Source organism: Polyodon spathula, chromosome 12, assembly GCF_017654505.1.
Source record: "Polyodon spathula isolate WHYD16114869_AA chromosome 12, ASM1765450v1, whole genome shotgun sequence".
Classification (NCBI taxonomy): domain Eukaryota; kingdom Metazoa; phylum Chordata; class Actinopteri; order Acipenseriformes; family Polyodontidae; genus Polyodon; species Polyodon spathula.
In genome coordinates, this window is record NC_054545.1 from 17,835,787 (window position 1) to 17,851,640 (window position 15,854).

The 15,854-nt window shown below is 40.5% G+C and overlaps 1 protein-coding gene across 4 annotated transcripts; it reads left to right on the forward strand.

Annotated features, from left to right (window-relative positions):
• Window positions 1–667: 667 nt before the first annotated feature.
• Window positions 668–13,570, forward strand: LOC121323780 (mediator of RNA polymerase II transcription subunit 6-like). 4 transcript variants are annotated; one of them, XM_041264985.1, is made up of 8 exons: window positions 668–742; window positions 1,990–2,149; window positions 4,534–4,625; window positions 5,113–5,195; window positions 5,649–5,757; window positions 9,685–9,800; window positions 11,857–11,884; window positions 12,782–13,570. In XM_041264985.1, exons 1-8 carry the CDS (start codon window positions 730–732, stop codon window positions 12,907–12,909), a joined length of 729 nt encoding a protein of 242 aa, XP_041120919.1. In that variant the 5' UTR covers window positions 668–729; the 3' UTR covers window positions 12,910–13,570. The 4 variants fall into 4 exon arrangements, with proteins under 4 accessions (XP_041120919.1, XP_041120922.1, XP_041120920.1 ...); XM_041264988.1 differs by lacking the exon at window positions 668–742 and adding an exon at window positions 770–792; XM_041264986.1 differs by lacking the exon at window positions 668–742 and adding an exon at window positions 812–1,191.
• The last annotated feature ends 2,284 nt before the right edge of the window (window positions 13,571–15,854 follow it).

Genomic DNA, 15,854 nt, shown 5'->3' on the forward strand with positions numbered 1-15,854 from the left:
ACTTCTGTATAATGCCCCTTCGAAACACCGACTCTTTGGAAGCACCTTTTGATAATCCCGTGAGCGAACAAGTTTTTTTCTTTCAGAAAAGAAACGGTCCATCTCCCTGCACGACAATGAACCCGTCCCCTCCCCCCGTCCCCCAAGTCTGGAATGGTTGAAGCCTGTTGTACAGTTCTAGAAGGGCTTGGGTATATCTAGAATGGGAGCATCAGAAACATTCTAGAACGGATCGCATTGTCAATTAACGCGCATCACTAACACCATTCCAGTTTTTTTTTTCCAATCGCATTGTGACATACATTTGCACAGATGAACAGACAGCTATACATTTACAATCTGAAAAATGAAAACTGCTACCAAAGGTGCAAAATAAAAAAGAAAAAGGTCATGTAGGTACAGGTCATTATGTCATCATCCTCCGGAACTGTGAAACACAACTTCCTTATAAAAATAGCTTGTTTACAGCACTGCTTTTTCCTGAAGAAGGACTTGTAGCGCGTGTTACCCGTAAAAACCGGGCGGAGCCAATTGAATAAAATGCTGATTAGTATGTCATTATCACATGAGATATGATTATGAGCTATTTTAAGAGCGTACACTGTATAGTATCATAGGTCTACAGTGCCCTTACCTTAATGACGATTGCTATGTGACGTTGACGTCACAAAGTCTTTGCCCACTTGAAATGCTTCAGGCGCCGGATGTGCACACGATTCAATATTCAAGATGGCGACTTCAGGTTTTTTTTTTTAATATGCTTTTCAGCTAGTCTTCATTTGTCTCTGTGCTGTATGTGTTATTCCAAAGTTACTGAGAGACGAAACGCATAAAACCGGCCGCTTGCACCGCACCGGTGCCTAGTTTTCGCTGTTTTCATTTCTGTAGATAAACGCGCAGGGTCTTGCGGTGTTTCTGCGCTGTTGTGTTCAGAGAGATAATTACTTGTTTCATTGATAACGTTGTTAATGTGTGGCTCTGAGTTTGCTTGGCTGGATACCCGCCAATAAATAAACTCATAAAGTTAAAATAGGTGCCTAATATAATATACAGGACATTTCAGAAGCTAGTGAACACACGAGAGGGAGGAGGGGATGTTATCAGTGGATGAGCGCCATTAGGTGCTGTTGAAATGTAACTACATTCCAGAGACTTTTCGTATTCATCCATATGTTGTAGGGGGAGCAGAACGTACGTTGTTTTTATGTCCCGTTAACCTTTTATGATATTTGCATATGTGTGTGTGTGTGTATATATATATATTTGCATATGAGGCTCCCTTGAGAAAGATATGTACAACATATCGAAACATTGGGCAGCTGGCTCTTTGAGCTATATATATATATATATATATATATATATATATATATATATATATATATATATAATATAGTAAAAGTCTGTTACAATTGATCCCAATGGAAAGCTGAGGGTACACATGTGTCCTACAGGAAAGTCCAGGTTTTTCGGACCGTGTATTCTGGTAGTTTGACCTGTCCCGGATACCTTTCAAAGCAGGAATACACTTACTAGAATGCATTGGGGTGTGAGTTGAAAAGCCTGAACTGTCCTACTGTCCTAGGGTAACTCTAGTGTTAGGGGGCTTTTACTTGAGCTCAAGAGCTACTCAGTTATAGTTGCCTGCCTAGACAAACATAATATAGGTGGGCTAGAAAGTCTCTTTATATTAGTAAGCAATGGTACCATACAGCAGTGTCTTACCAGCAAAACACAATGACACTTGATTCAGATTAGCTAATGACTAGAAGGCAATTACTCCTTAGTGTTTTTAACATGTCTCGTTACTGTTTAAATAAATTAATCTGAATCTCACAACCCAGAAATAATGCAAAAGGTAAGAACGGCAATAGTAGTTACGTTAATAACAGTGGTGGCTTGGAGGACTTCATCTAATACCATACCCTGTTACTGAACAAGTGGCTGCATTCCGTCCCTTTGAGCCTGTCCCTGTGTTTCTCCTGTGATCAGATAACCTGCTGGGAATCTCGTGGGTGGACAGTGGCTGGATTCCCATTCTCAACCCCGGGAATGTTCTGGATTATTTCTCTGAGAGGAGTAACCCCTTCTATGACAGGACCTGCAACAACGAAGTGGTCAAAATGCAGAGGCTCACTCTGGAACATTTAAAGTAGGTGGTGGTTGTGTTTGTGAAACTTGTAATAGGCGGTGCTTTAACAAAAAGGAAGGATAAAACAAGTCAATACATAGAACTGTCATCTAACAGCATTATCACAGGTCTTTTGTTACATTGCTGTGGATCGGTTTGTTTTTCAGGCTTTGACTTCGCTCAGGTAAAACGATTAATTATACTCCATCTGGTCCAACATAGCTTCCTATGGTACACATAAACAGGAGTCTAGGGCTCAGGTGGAGATCCTATTAGCCTACCGTGTAAGAAGTGACCTGAGTTTGTGCCAGGAAGAATCATCTGATCAAAGTGAGACTAAAGCTTGAAAGATAATGGGAGTAAATCTGAAATAAAACCTTCTTGAAAAAGGCTGTTCAATGATTGGAAAACTGAACAGTTTATAATTGTAAAGTTTATAATACTAGTCGGACAGCAAGACAGCAGATCTGACCAGCTTTGAAAGAGAGTTGCTAGTAAGCACTTGATAGGCAGGTGTGTTAAAATACAGTATAATTGTAAATCTCGAAAACTACTCACTTCTAAATCTTTTATAGTCATTTTTGTATTACTTTAGTATAAATACATGTTAATTTGGATTCATATGTTGTTTTTTTCTGACTTTATGTGAACGAAAAGACACACATTTGCCCATTTTCCCATTGGAAATAGTGATATTTTGAACTATCACTGTCCTGGTCACAAAAGCAAAGTTTGTGGGGAATAATAGCCATTTCCTATACTTCTGAGGCATAAGCAATTAGGAAATAACACTTACTACCCAGGAACAAAAAAAAAAAAAATTTTGTTACACAAGTGTTATGTGACATCCTTTTTACACCCTCATACACTGCCATCTAGTGTATTGTCACTGTAGAAGAAATTCTGACTTGTCATTTTAACAACGTTATTATTATTCATTATAAATAAGGCTTCTGTTTTTTGTTTTTTATTAATTACATTTTTCAGTGCTTATTTTTAGCTGTTTGAGATACCCCGAAATGTTTTTTTCAGGGGGGCTTTCACTTTTTATATACTGTACAAAATTTTTGTTTTCTGTTACTTTCCGAAATGCTTGCATATTTTTGTAACCTTGTAACCAATGATGTTAATAGTTTACAGTTTTAGTCTAATAAGTATATTTTCATATACACATGCATTATGTCAAATCCACATTTCAAGTTGTTGTATGTCATAAAAAATTAACAGTATTATTGAGTACTCACCACGGCTTTTTTGATTGGTTACAAATCTCCACTATGTGAAAGCTTAAATGAGTTTAGGGAATGAAACGGAATCTAGCACCCCTATTGCAAATAAATTGTTAACAGGAAAAAAATGACTTTGGAGGAAAGGTTATTAAAAGTGAATGGCTCCTGCTTTTTCATCGGAGGCTCAGTGAATAATGACGATGAAACCGCACATCAAGATTACTTATGAAGACTAGATCGTTTAGAACCAGGGATTCAATCAATGCTGTGTGTGGCTTTCAGAAATGCTCTGAGTTATTTCTGTTTTAAACCAGATCAACAAAGCCAGGACATGATAACCAGTTTTAAAATGCTCATACTCACATCCAAGGCAGAAGGACCGGTAGCAGATTGATAGTGCTTAGTTCGTTGCAGGCTTTGTAAGATTTGATTTAATAGTGCTGGAAGGGTTCTGCCCTTTTTTTTTTCCACAGCATAATAAAAAAAATTGCGTTACTACACCAGGCTGCCCTAGATGGCAGTCTTACACTGTATTTTATAATCGTAGAACTGCACGGCTAAATCTTGCTGATGGTCTTATTTTATTAATAATCATCTGTACTGATGCAGAAAACTAATGAATCGTTTCATTAAAGCACCAGAGGGCTTTACTATGATCACCGAATCTAACTGGACACCTGGAAAGAATCTGGCCATGTACTCCCAAGTGTGCAACATTGAGGTTCATTGGATTGATCTAAATACAGTGTAGTCAGGTACGAGGAACGGGCCAAACAGTACATGTCGGGAGGGTGCCAATGTATAGAATATAGAAGTGTCATAAAAATCCTATATAATGGCATGTCAGCAATCACAACAATACAGAGGATTGCATGGCATAGTTCAAGCAGTTATTTTATGCCTATAATTGATTGTGAGGGGAGCTGAAGTGCATTTCTGTACACTGGCTGGAGTAGGTGCATCAGTGGGTGATAGTATAACAGTGCAGGTAGCATTGTTTTGTATCAGTGCACATCGCTTCAGCCCAAGGATTGGGCACTTTTCCTTGGGGTTATCTGTACTGTGTGTAAGACCCAGATGAAAACCCGACAGAGGGGTATTTACACCTTTGTTTCAATAGTCGTTATTGAACCTGGCGTTTTGTAATAAAATATTACTGATATGTTGTTTTCACAGCCAGATGGTTGGAGTCGAATACATTCTGCTTCACGCACAGGAGCCCATTCTCTATATCATCCGAAAACAACAAAGACAGTCTCCAAATCAAGGTGAGAACCAAACGTCTCTCACAAAGGTGCTGATGCAGGTGTTTGCTTTTTCACATACATTGCATCCCAATTAGGGCTTGCACAATTTCAGTGTAGTGTTATGACGCATTTGCTTATGCAGTGGTGTGTTCGTGGAGTTTCTCCTTTGTCTACAAGTTTAATAGCACAGTAAAGAGGAACTTTAATTGAATCTAGTTAGTCTGCTACTAATATGGTGTTCAGAGCAGCACTGTAAATCTAGGGGTGTCGGATGCACTAAATGTGTATCCTGGTCTTCATGTCACAATGCATGTGATGGTCTTGATGTGTCGTAAGATCAAACTAATGACTAAGTGCATGTATTCCATGTAGTGGTATTGGTCTGGCATCACAATATAATATACAATATGCACAATGCATGATTACAGCCTTCCTTCTAGCACACTACCTGATGTAAAAAGGCATTTAAAACGACACTCTAACACCTGTTTTTTTTCTTGTATTGAAGTCATCCCTTTGTCTGATTACTACATCATAGCTGGTGTGGTGTACCAGGCTCCAGACCTGGGATCTGTCATAGGCTCTAGAGTGGTGAGTAGAATGTTTTTTGTTTTTTTCTACACTGAGCCAGTCAAGTAAGTTTATAGATCAGAAAAAAAGCTTTCAGTGTTTTTGTACTGAGCATGACTTCATTGCATCACTGTGCATGTGATTGGGAAGCTGATCAGACCTACCGTATGTAAAGATGCCCATCTCTCAAAACAATACTAATTGACTGTGCCAGGCTGGGAGCCAGTACAAGCCGTCACCCACAGTATGAGAGACAGGGCGTGGCCACTTTATTAGGAACGATCCTTAAATAAAATATCCTGTGTTATACAATGACGAAAACAGGAGAGACTCCTTACACCTACCTAATGCATTTTATGCAATGCATATATAGAAAAATAAAGAGAAAATCAGGGCTGGATAATGATGAAACAGTGTATTTGAAGTTAAATACCCCTGTAGCAGTTGTAAGAGGGGTGTGTGTTTGTTTTGAAGCTGTCTGCTGTGCACGGGGTCCAGTCTGCATTCGATGAGGCAATGTCCTACTGCAGGTACCACCCCTCCAAAGGGTACTGGTGGCAGTTCAACGACCAGGAGGAGCGAGGTCAGTTCAGTGGGGCGCAGGGTGCTTATCCAGTCACTGACTCTTCAAGACACTTCAGATTGCATTTTATTTCGTTGTTTCCCTCATCTGTTTCATTTGCAATCATTAAGTAGTTCTGGCTTCTGATTCTGCAATATTGAGCTCCCGTTTTTCTCTATGTCTTTATCTTGTTTGGAGATTTCTTGCTGCCTAGGCACTGAATCTACTTCCTCATTCCTTTCAAACCATGTGACAATGTGACCTTTCAGCTCTGCTGGCCCAGCCTATATATATATATATATATATATATATATATATATATATATATATATATATATATATATATATATATATATATATACACTGAACAAAAATATAAACGCAACATGTATTGCGTATGTATACAAACGCAAGTGTTGGTCCCATGTGCTGAAATAAAAGATCCCAGAAATTTTCCTTACTCACAAAAAGCTTATTTCTCAAATTTTGTGCACAAATTTGTTTACATCCCTGTTAGTGAGCATTTCTCTTTTGCCAAGATAATCCATCCATCTGACAGGTGTGGCATATCAAGAAACTGATTAAGCAGCATGATCATTACACAGGTGCACCTTGTGCTGGGGACAATAAAAGGTCAATCTAAAATGTGCAGTTTTGTCACACAACACAATGCCACAGATGTCTCAAGTTTTGAGGGAGCGTGCAATTGGCATGCTGACTGCAGGAATGTCCACCAGAGCTGTTGCCAGAGAATTGAATGTTCATTTATCTACCATAAGCCGCCTCCAACGTCGTTTTAGAGAATTTGGCAGTACATCCAACTGGCCTCACAACTGCAGACCACGTGTAACCACTCCAGCCCAGGACCTTCACATCCGGCTTCGTCACCTACGGGATCGTCTGAGACCAGCCACCCGGAGAGCTGATGAAACTGTGGGTTTGCACAACCGAAAAATTTCTGCACAAACTGTCAGAATCTGTCTCAGGGAAGCTCATCTGCGTGCTCGTCGTCCTCACCAGGGTCTTGACCTGACTGCAGTTCGGCGTCGTAACCGACTTCAGGTGGCAAATGCTCACCTTCAGTGTCCACTGGCACACTGGAGAAGTGTGCTCTTCACGGATGAATCCCGGTTTCAGCTGTACTGGGCAGATGGCAGATGGTGTGTATGGCGTCGTGTGGGCAAGCGGTTTGCTGAGTGCCCCATGGTGGCGGTGGGGTTATGGGATGGGCAGGCATAAGCTACGGACAACGAATTCAATTGCATTTTATCGATGGCAATTTGAAATCACAGCGATACCGTGACGAGATCCTGAGGCCCATTGTCATGCCATTCATCTGCCACCATCACCTCATGTTTCAGCATGATAATGCACGGCCCCATGTCGCAAGGATCTGTACACAATTCCTGGAAGCTGAAAATGCCCCAGTTCTTCCATCGCCTGCATACTCACCAGACATGTCACCCATTGAGCATGTTTGGGATGCTCTGGATCGACGTGTATGACAGCGTGTTCCAGTTCCCGCCAATATCCAGCCAATATTCTTACAGGCCACAATCAACAGCCTGATCAACTAATTGTGAAGGAGATGTGTCGCGCTGCATTAGACAAATGGTGGTTACACCAGATACTGACTGGTTTTCCGATACATGCCCCTACCTCTATTTTTAAGGTATCTGTGACCAACAGATGCATATCTGTATTCCCAGTCATGTAAAATCCATAGATTAGACCCTAATGAGTTTATTTCAATTGACTGATTTCCTTAGATGAACTGTAACTCAGTAAAATCTTTGAAATTGTTGCATGTTGCGTTTATATTTTTGTTCAGTGTATATATATATATGCACACAGTTTTTGAAGGAACTCGGCAGGTAGGTTGGCCCAAACATCTTGGAGAACTAACCACAGTTCTTCTGTGGATTTAGGCAGCCTCAGTTGCTTCTCTCTCTTCATGTAATCCCAGACAGACTCGATTATGTTGAGATCAGGGCTCTGTTGGGGCCATACCATCACTTCCAGGACTCCTTGTTCTTCTTTACGCTGAAGATAGTTCTTAATGACTTTCGCTGTATGTTTGGGGTTGTTGTCATGCTGCAGAATAAATTTGGGGCCAATCAGATGCCTCCCTGATGGTATTGCATGATGGATAAGTATCTGCCTATACTTCTCAGCATTGAGGAGACCATTAATTCTGACCAAATCCCCAACTTCATTTGCAGAAATGCAGCCCCAAACTTGCAAGGAACCTCCACCATGCTTCACTGTTGCCTGCAGACACTCATTCGTGTACCGCTCTCCAGCCCTTCAGCGAACAAACTGCCTTCTGCTACAGGCAAGTATTTCAAATTTTGACTCATCAGTCCAGAGCACCTGCTGCCATTTTTCTGCACCCCAGTTCCTGTGTTTTCGTGCATAGTTGAGTCGCTTGGCCTTGTTTCCACTTCGGAGGTATGGCATTTTGGCCGCAAGTCTTCCATGAAGGCCACTTCTGACCAGACTTCTCCGGACAGTAGATGGGTATACCAGGGTCCCACTGTTTTCTGCCAATTCTGAGCTGATGGCATTGCTGGACATCTTCCGATTGCGAAGGGAAGTAAGCATGATGTGTCTTTCATCTGCTGCATTAAGTTTCCTTGGCCGACCACTGCGTCTACGGTCCTCAACGTTGCCCATTTCTTTGTGCTTCTTTAAAAGAGCTTGGACAGCACATCTGGAAACCCCTGTCTGCCTTGAAATTTCTGCCTGGGAGAGACCTTGCTGATGCAGTGTAACTACCTTGTGTCTTGTTGCTGTGCTCACTCTTGCTATGGTGTATGACTTTTGACAGTAAACTGTCTTCAGCAACCTCACCTTGTTAGCTGAGTTTGGCTGTTCCTCACCCAGTTTTATTCCTCCTACACAACTGTTTCTGTTTCAGTTAATGATTGTGTTTCAACCTACATATTGAATTGATGATCATTAGCACCTGCTTGGTATAATTGTTTAATCATACACCTGACTATATGCCTACAAAATCCCTGACTTTGTGCAAGTGCACCTAGAAGAATTGATGCTGTTTTGAAGGCAAAGGGTGGTCACACCAAATAAGGATTTGATTTAGATTTTTCTTCTGTTCACTCACTTTGCATTTAGTTAATTGATAAATATAATCTATTAACATGTCTATTTTTGAAAGCATTCTTACTTTACAGCATTTTTTCACACCTGCCTAAAACTTTTGCACAGTACTGTGTATGTATGTATGTGTGTGTGTGTGTGTGTGTGTGAGGGGGTGTGTAAATGCGACCAGCCAAGTTGGCCACGTGATTTGAACTAACTGAGGACGTCTGTTCAGTGCTAGGCAGTTGGGATTCTTCAGACAAGCTCACAGACAGGTAGACACAGAGAAAAAATATAACAACTCAATAATGGATCAACAGAACCCAGAATCTTTCATCATCATTGCAAACTATATTCAGATATGTGTCTGATAAATGTGTATTCAGTCACTCCATTAGGGTCTGGTGATTGCACAGCTTATTAGACAGGTGGAACCCCTGTTACTTGTTTTTTTTACCTGTCCCCTGACTCTTCATCTGATTCCCTACCGAGAAGCTTGGCTGTGTAACTTCTGAACAGACAGTCATCCTCATTAGCATAACTGAATTCACACAAGTCCCCAGTGTACTGAAATAGATGCAAGTGAAGTAAATCCTGCCACACCACTCAGTACTAGCTTACTTTTCTCTCTTCATTCACTTCCTGTGTTACATGCTGACCTCACGTAGAGTCCGGTGGGCAGCGTAATGATGGAGGCTCAGGTGGGGCCTGATACCTGGTACACAGGAAGATAATATACTGTATTGTGTGGTTGTAAGATAAAGTATGAAAGGTTTATGTGAATGTCATTCTGAAAACAGTAGGCATGCGAATACAATCTTTGAACAGTGTATGATTCTGTTGTAGAAAAATCCAAGCCCAAAACCAAGAAGAAGGAAGAGCCGAGCTCACTGTTCCAGAGACAGAGGGTGGACATGCTGCTCCTGGACCTGCGGCAGAAATTCCCTCCCGCGTTTTACCAGGTAACCTTGGAGGGAGAGGACATCGACTGTCTTAAAGGATTCACTGTTAAACAAGACAGAATACAGCAGTGCCGCCTTCTACATTCATAACATAATCAATATGAGATTGTCTGCAGTACAGCCTGTAATAAGGCATTATAAGCCTTTATTTAAAGCAAGTGCAAAGATGCGTTTTCAGAGAATATACTCATTTTAACAGTATGAAACAAACAAACTATTGGGAGCAATAATTGAGCTAGTATATATAGTACCTGTAGAAAGTCTAAACCCCCTTTTAAATTGTTCACCTTTTGTTGCCTTATAGCATGGAATTAAAATGTATTAAATAGTTTTTTTTTTCATTTATCTACACATCCTACCCCACAACTTCTAAGTGAAAAAAGTATTCTAGAAATTTGTAGAAAATAAATTAAAAATAAAAACTGAAATAGCTTGGTTGGATTAGTGTCCACCCCCAAGTGGCCTCCATCTGTGTTGTATTGTAGTGATTTACATGATTTCAGGATAAACTCAGCAGTTCCTGTAGGTTCCCTCTTCTGGGTAGTGCATTTCAAAGCAAAGACTCAACCATGAGCACCAAGGCGCTTTCAAAATAAATCTGGGACAAAGTTGTTGAAAGGCACAATATCAGAGGTCTTGAATTTCTCTTGGAGCATGGTCAAGTCGATTATTAAGAAGCGGAAGGTGTATGGCCCCACCAAGACCCTGCCTAGATCAGGCCGTCCCGCCAAACTGAATGACCAAGCAAGAAGGAGACTACCAAGGCTACCAAGAGGCCAATGGCAACTTTGCCAGAGCTACAAACGTTTCTGGCCAAGACTGGTCAAAGGGTGAATGTGACAACAATATCCCAAGCACTCCACAAATCTTGCCTGTATGGTAGGGTAGCAAGAAGGAAGCCATTACTCAAGAAAGCCCACCTTGAATCCTGTTTGAAGTATGCAAAAAAAACACTCAGGAGATTCTGTAGCCATTTGGCAAAAGGTTTTGTACTAAAATGGAACTTTTTGGCCTAAATGCAAACCGTTATGTTTGGCGCAAACCCAACACAGTGCATCACCCAAAGAACACCAACTTGACAGAGCTTGAACAGTTTTGTAAAGAAGAATGGTCAAATATTGCCAAATCTAGGTGTGCAAAGTTAGTTGAGTCCTATCCCAACAGACTCACAGCTGTAATTGCGGCCAAAAGTGCTTCCACCAAGTATTAGCTTAGGGGTGGAGACTTACCCAATTATGAACTTTCAGTTTTATATTTTTAATATATAATTTCTTTTCTCAATAAAAACTTTTTCCCCCTTAACAGTGTGGAGTAAGGTGTGTAGATAAGTGGAAAAAAATCCTCATTTAAATGCATGAAACTCTGAGGCACTGACACAACAAAATGTGAAAAAAGTTCAAGGGGGTGTAGACTTTCTATAGGCACTGTATATATTCTGTTACAATGCCGTTACACTGGGTCAGTTCCTTTCATAGAATTGCTTCAGAACAGATCCTTGTGTTGTGGACCTCAGTATATGAACATTGTTTTTTTTTTGGTTTATACTGTACTGCCGCACATCAGTGTTTATTTTAACAATGTATTTGTAATGTTTTTTTTTTTTTTTTTTGCGCAGGGGTGTCACAGTTGACCCAAGTCCAAACTAGAAATGCTGAGAATCCAGTTAAACTCTTTTTAAAGTAGCTTCGTAATGAATCTTCGTAGTATTTGAGAATGTTTGCACTCCTTCAGCTTTCTGTTCTACATACATGAGAGTAGGTCGTGCTGACAGGTATAATGTGCTTGTTATTTATTATCCCCCGTGAGTGACACGCAGGTTACAGTTTTACACTGTATTGGTGATGCACTTACTCTTGAGGTTGGTAATTGGCTTTATTTTAGGAACAGGTCACCTCAACCTTCGAGAACTTCGAATCAAGTATTTTCTTGCTTGTATCCTACATGAATTCCTTTTCTGTTTGCATATGGATAATTTGAACTAGAAAAGTGTTTTATTTTTCAGAGTGAAATTAAATTTAAATACCAGTAACATTATTTTTTACTGTTTTATTTTCAGCCAAAGTCTGGAGAAAAACCTATACCAGGTAAGCTTTTGTGCTGTGTATTAGGAATTCTCTGTGCATAACTGGGTTGGGATTAGTTCCTAGTTTCTGTCTGGACCCAGCAATCTCCCAGTTGGGATTAGAAACAAAAATCTGGGTGTAAATTTACCAGTTGTCCTACTGATGTTCCATGGTCCTGACACCTATACATGTAAATTTATTTCATTATTCAATTATTTATTTGTAATTAGGTGCTAGTTAATTTAATGCTTAAAATGGCTCGGGCTGTCGTCAGGAAGATCCCATGAGAGCTTCCTCTTATAACTCTGCAAGTGAGAGAGACACAGAGAGAGGGGCCCTCAATCCTTCCTGCCATTCAGTCATGGGCCTGAATCAGGTCATGTTTCAGAACTGTGTTGAATTGTGCAACGCTGTGGTGATGTTGATTACACTGATGTCCACTGGTCACTACGTTGAGGCCACCAAACTCATTGCACATGTGAGCTCGATTCAAGCCCAAGTCTTCAGAGTTAAAAGGCATTGAAGAAGATGTTGAATATTATACTGTATGACAAGTGTCAAGAGATCTAGCATTCAATGCCTATTTTGTGTTCGGCGCAGTAGGGTGCGTATTTTATTTTTGTACTTTTTCAAAATCTATATTGCATTAATTCAAATCTAACAACAAAATGACTGGCCGAAGCAGTGATTCCAGTGTTGCTAAGAAAGTGCAGAGTCTGATCTAAGGAAAGCAACTGTCTAAATGCAGCTGTTTCATTTAGGTTTAAACATACTTTTTCCCATACATTATACCTGTATAAACGGAACGATCATGGATTGTTATGGTTGGCCATCCTCATTTCTGGAATAACTACAGCTCTAATGAACGTTCGTGCCGTATCCTGTAGGTATTTACATCCTTTTCTTCACTGTCTTTAGTGGAGATAAAGAAGGAGCCTGAGCTGCCAGCAGAGACAGCGAAGCAGGAAGAGAGAGACTCTGCCAAGAATCCCCAGCAAGCTCCTGCCACCAAAGCACCTCCAGAGAAACGAGCGCGGCTACAGTGACGGCATGGGGACACACACACACACACACACACACCCCCCCCGAACACAGAGGGACAGGCTGCGGAGTGACGTTTTCTTTTCACCTGCTGTGAGTGTGTCTTGGCTCTGATTTGGGAGCGAGACCTACCCTCTCCAGCCATGTGTCAGGTTCTGACGGTGAAGGCGAAGGGCTTTCTTACTGCTCCCTAGTGCTTAGTGCCACATGGACAGGATTTGACATTCCTGACTCAAACCTAGACTGTGGCAGATGGGCTTATGTTCATGCATCTGTAAGCAAACAGGCAAGCAAGCATCACGACCTGTGGATACTGTTAATAGCATTCAGCCACATTTAGGATCTTTAGGATTTGTGTTTTTGTACCAATGAATGTCATTTTATATACTGTACTTGCAGTGTATTGCAGTTTTGTTTTTTGTTCTTAAGAAAGAAATTAAATTGCCAATAAATCTGTTTATTAGTTTATTAAGAACTTACTAAGGACTGTATGTTGCACAAGATACTGTGTGTGATAGAGCCAGGGCAAGGAGATTCATTCTACTGACCTGCAGAACTTACTATCAAAATACACTTTTGTCTGAGGTTTCTCTCCCATTCATTTGTGCAATGATTGGGACAGAACTGAGATTGTGAAATCTGTTAATAAATACATTCTTGATTATACCTTGCCTGATTTGCCTCTCCTGTCGTGCTGAAATGTACTATGACAAAACCCCTTTGTAGCCTGCGGCAGTTATCGAAAGGCAGGCTATTTATTTCACTGTCGTAATACTGCTGATTCAGCAGAAAGAAGCTTGAAAGCAGTAAAGTGGGGAGCTTTAGAAAATGAATTCAGTATTAAGCTGCTTTCTCTCCCTCCTCTGTCCTTATACAGACCTTCAAGGCATAATAATGTTAAACACAAATGACCTACAATACAGTGCAATTCTGCTAATCATAGACTCTCTCTGTACCTTTTACATTGCTGTTTAGAGGTTGTTCAAATCAACCCCCTAGCTGCTTAGTGTTAACACACTCTGCTTTATGTGGACAAATTGCTCGGCACACACGCAAAGGCAGATGCATGTTTTTATGTATCATTATGTGATACTGAATAACGACACTGCTTTGAGACCAAAAGATTTTTACAGAGGAAATGGTAACCTGCATTTGCTGTAACATGTCCCTTGTGCCGTCCTTCGGGTGAGACATAAAATCGAGGTTCCGATTGTAAGTGACTCTGCAGCAGCAGTTGTGATGTGCAGTTCACCCCCTAGTCTCTGTAAGTCACTTTGGATATAAGCGTCTTCTAAATTACTAATTCATAATGATTATGGTACATTACAGTAAAGGTAGTACGGTGTGAATTTAATAGACTCAAATACAGCAACATATACTGCCTGAACACTATCAGGACATGTCTACCTGATTTGGATTTGGCATCGCCTTGGTGTGGAGCATGTTCTCATGGTCTGCCCTGGGTCCCTTGCTTACTCTAGAAGACCAAACACAAAGTCCACCCAACAGTGCATCTCTTCCAAGGCGATATTGCGCTGCACCAGACTGGCACTCAAATGGTTTGAAGAGCATGACAGATACTTTAGGCATCTTCCAGAACCATCTCAATCAACTGAGTGCACTTGGGATGAACTTGAATGACACATTGGTCATCTCAAGCCTACATTTCTGCAGCTGCTGATTGATATGTTAATGAATGAAAAGCTTAACACCCCTCAAGACACATTGTGTTAAGGCTGTGATCAAGGCAAATGGTGTTCCAGTCCAATACTGAGTACAGGTCCTAATAAAGTGGCCAGGCAGTGTTTGTACATGTACAGTTCTATGCTAAAGTTGTGTCTACTCTGTTGTGATGTGTGGTCTGTGTGTGTGTTTTAAAGAACAAAAAGAAGTGAATGCTTCTGCATTTTTAGTTGGAACACATCATTATTCAATTTATCCATTCTGATCTGCATGTATAGTCATGTTTGTTTAAGCATTTCACTCAAAAGTTCATCAGCTCATCAAGTGATTTATTTAATCAATTTTGCTTTGCTGCATGGTTGCTGAACAAGACAAAACAGAGTGCTTTTTGACAACCTACATTTATGAGAGACTACTGCTTTTTTTTTTTCAGACGATCAATATAATTTCCAGCTTTGTTGCAACATAAAATAATTTTTATTTAGAAAGCATAGTTACACAGCACATATTTATTAAGACAATAGAGTTGTGCAGGTGGCATCCCGTGTGTACAGACCGGGATGTTGACAGTGTCCATTTATATTATCTTGTTTTGTTTTTTTTTTTATTTGGGGTCCAGGGGCCAGGTTTGTTACAGCCGAAGGTTTGTTATAGCGAGGGAGTACTGTGTTTGTTGTCTAATCATTGCCAACCTTTATTTTTAGACCATTTCAATGTCATTGAAAACAGGGAAAAGGTTAATGAAGAGAATACAGTTAAGTGTCTGAGGTACTCTGCCACTGGGGTGTCACGTCACCGTTTTAAATAGACTTTGCAGTTGAAGCGTGTGACGTTTGATGTCATTAATAGGGTGGTATGGTTGGCACATGGGGGGGCTGTCATAGCATGCCTACTGGTTGTGCAATGGCAATGTTTGTATCAGATGGAAATGGTGTCAATTTAAATCAGCTATACAATTATTCTTATTTAACTATATATTTAAAAAAAGAAAGAGTGTAGGGTGTTGTATGAAAGACAAACTAGTAAGCTCACTTGTGGGTAGCCTGCCTGACGTCTTGTGGATTGATAATGGGCTTGTATCGTACAGCGCCTTGCCATATTCTACACGCAACGTGACTGGATGAGCAGCAGCTTCTATTATTGAGGGAGGTAATCAGAGTGTTTAGTTAATAAAGGGCTTGATTTATGTTTTTTAAAAGTGGTCTACATTAGGTTTTTATGTCTGTTTTAAAAATGGGTGCATCAGTACAGATTATCATGTGAACCA

What these genes read in the sequence shown, in the direction of transcription:
- LOC121323780 (XM_041264985.1), top strand. An exon ending in CTCACTCTGGAACATTTAAA is followed by an intron (nt 2,150 to 4,533) that starts GTAGGTGGTGGT and finishes TTGTTTTCACAG; the next exon opens with CCAGATGGTTGGAGTCGAAT. An exon ending in CTGTCATAGGCTCTAGAGTG is followed by an intron (nt 5,196 to 5,648) that starts GTGAGTAGAATG and finishes TTTGTTTTGAAG; the next exon opens with CTGTCTGCTGTGCACGGGGT.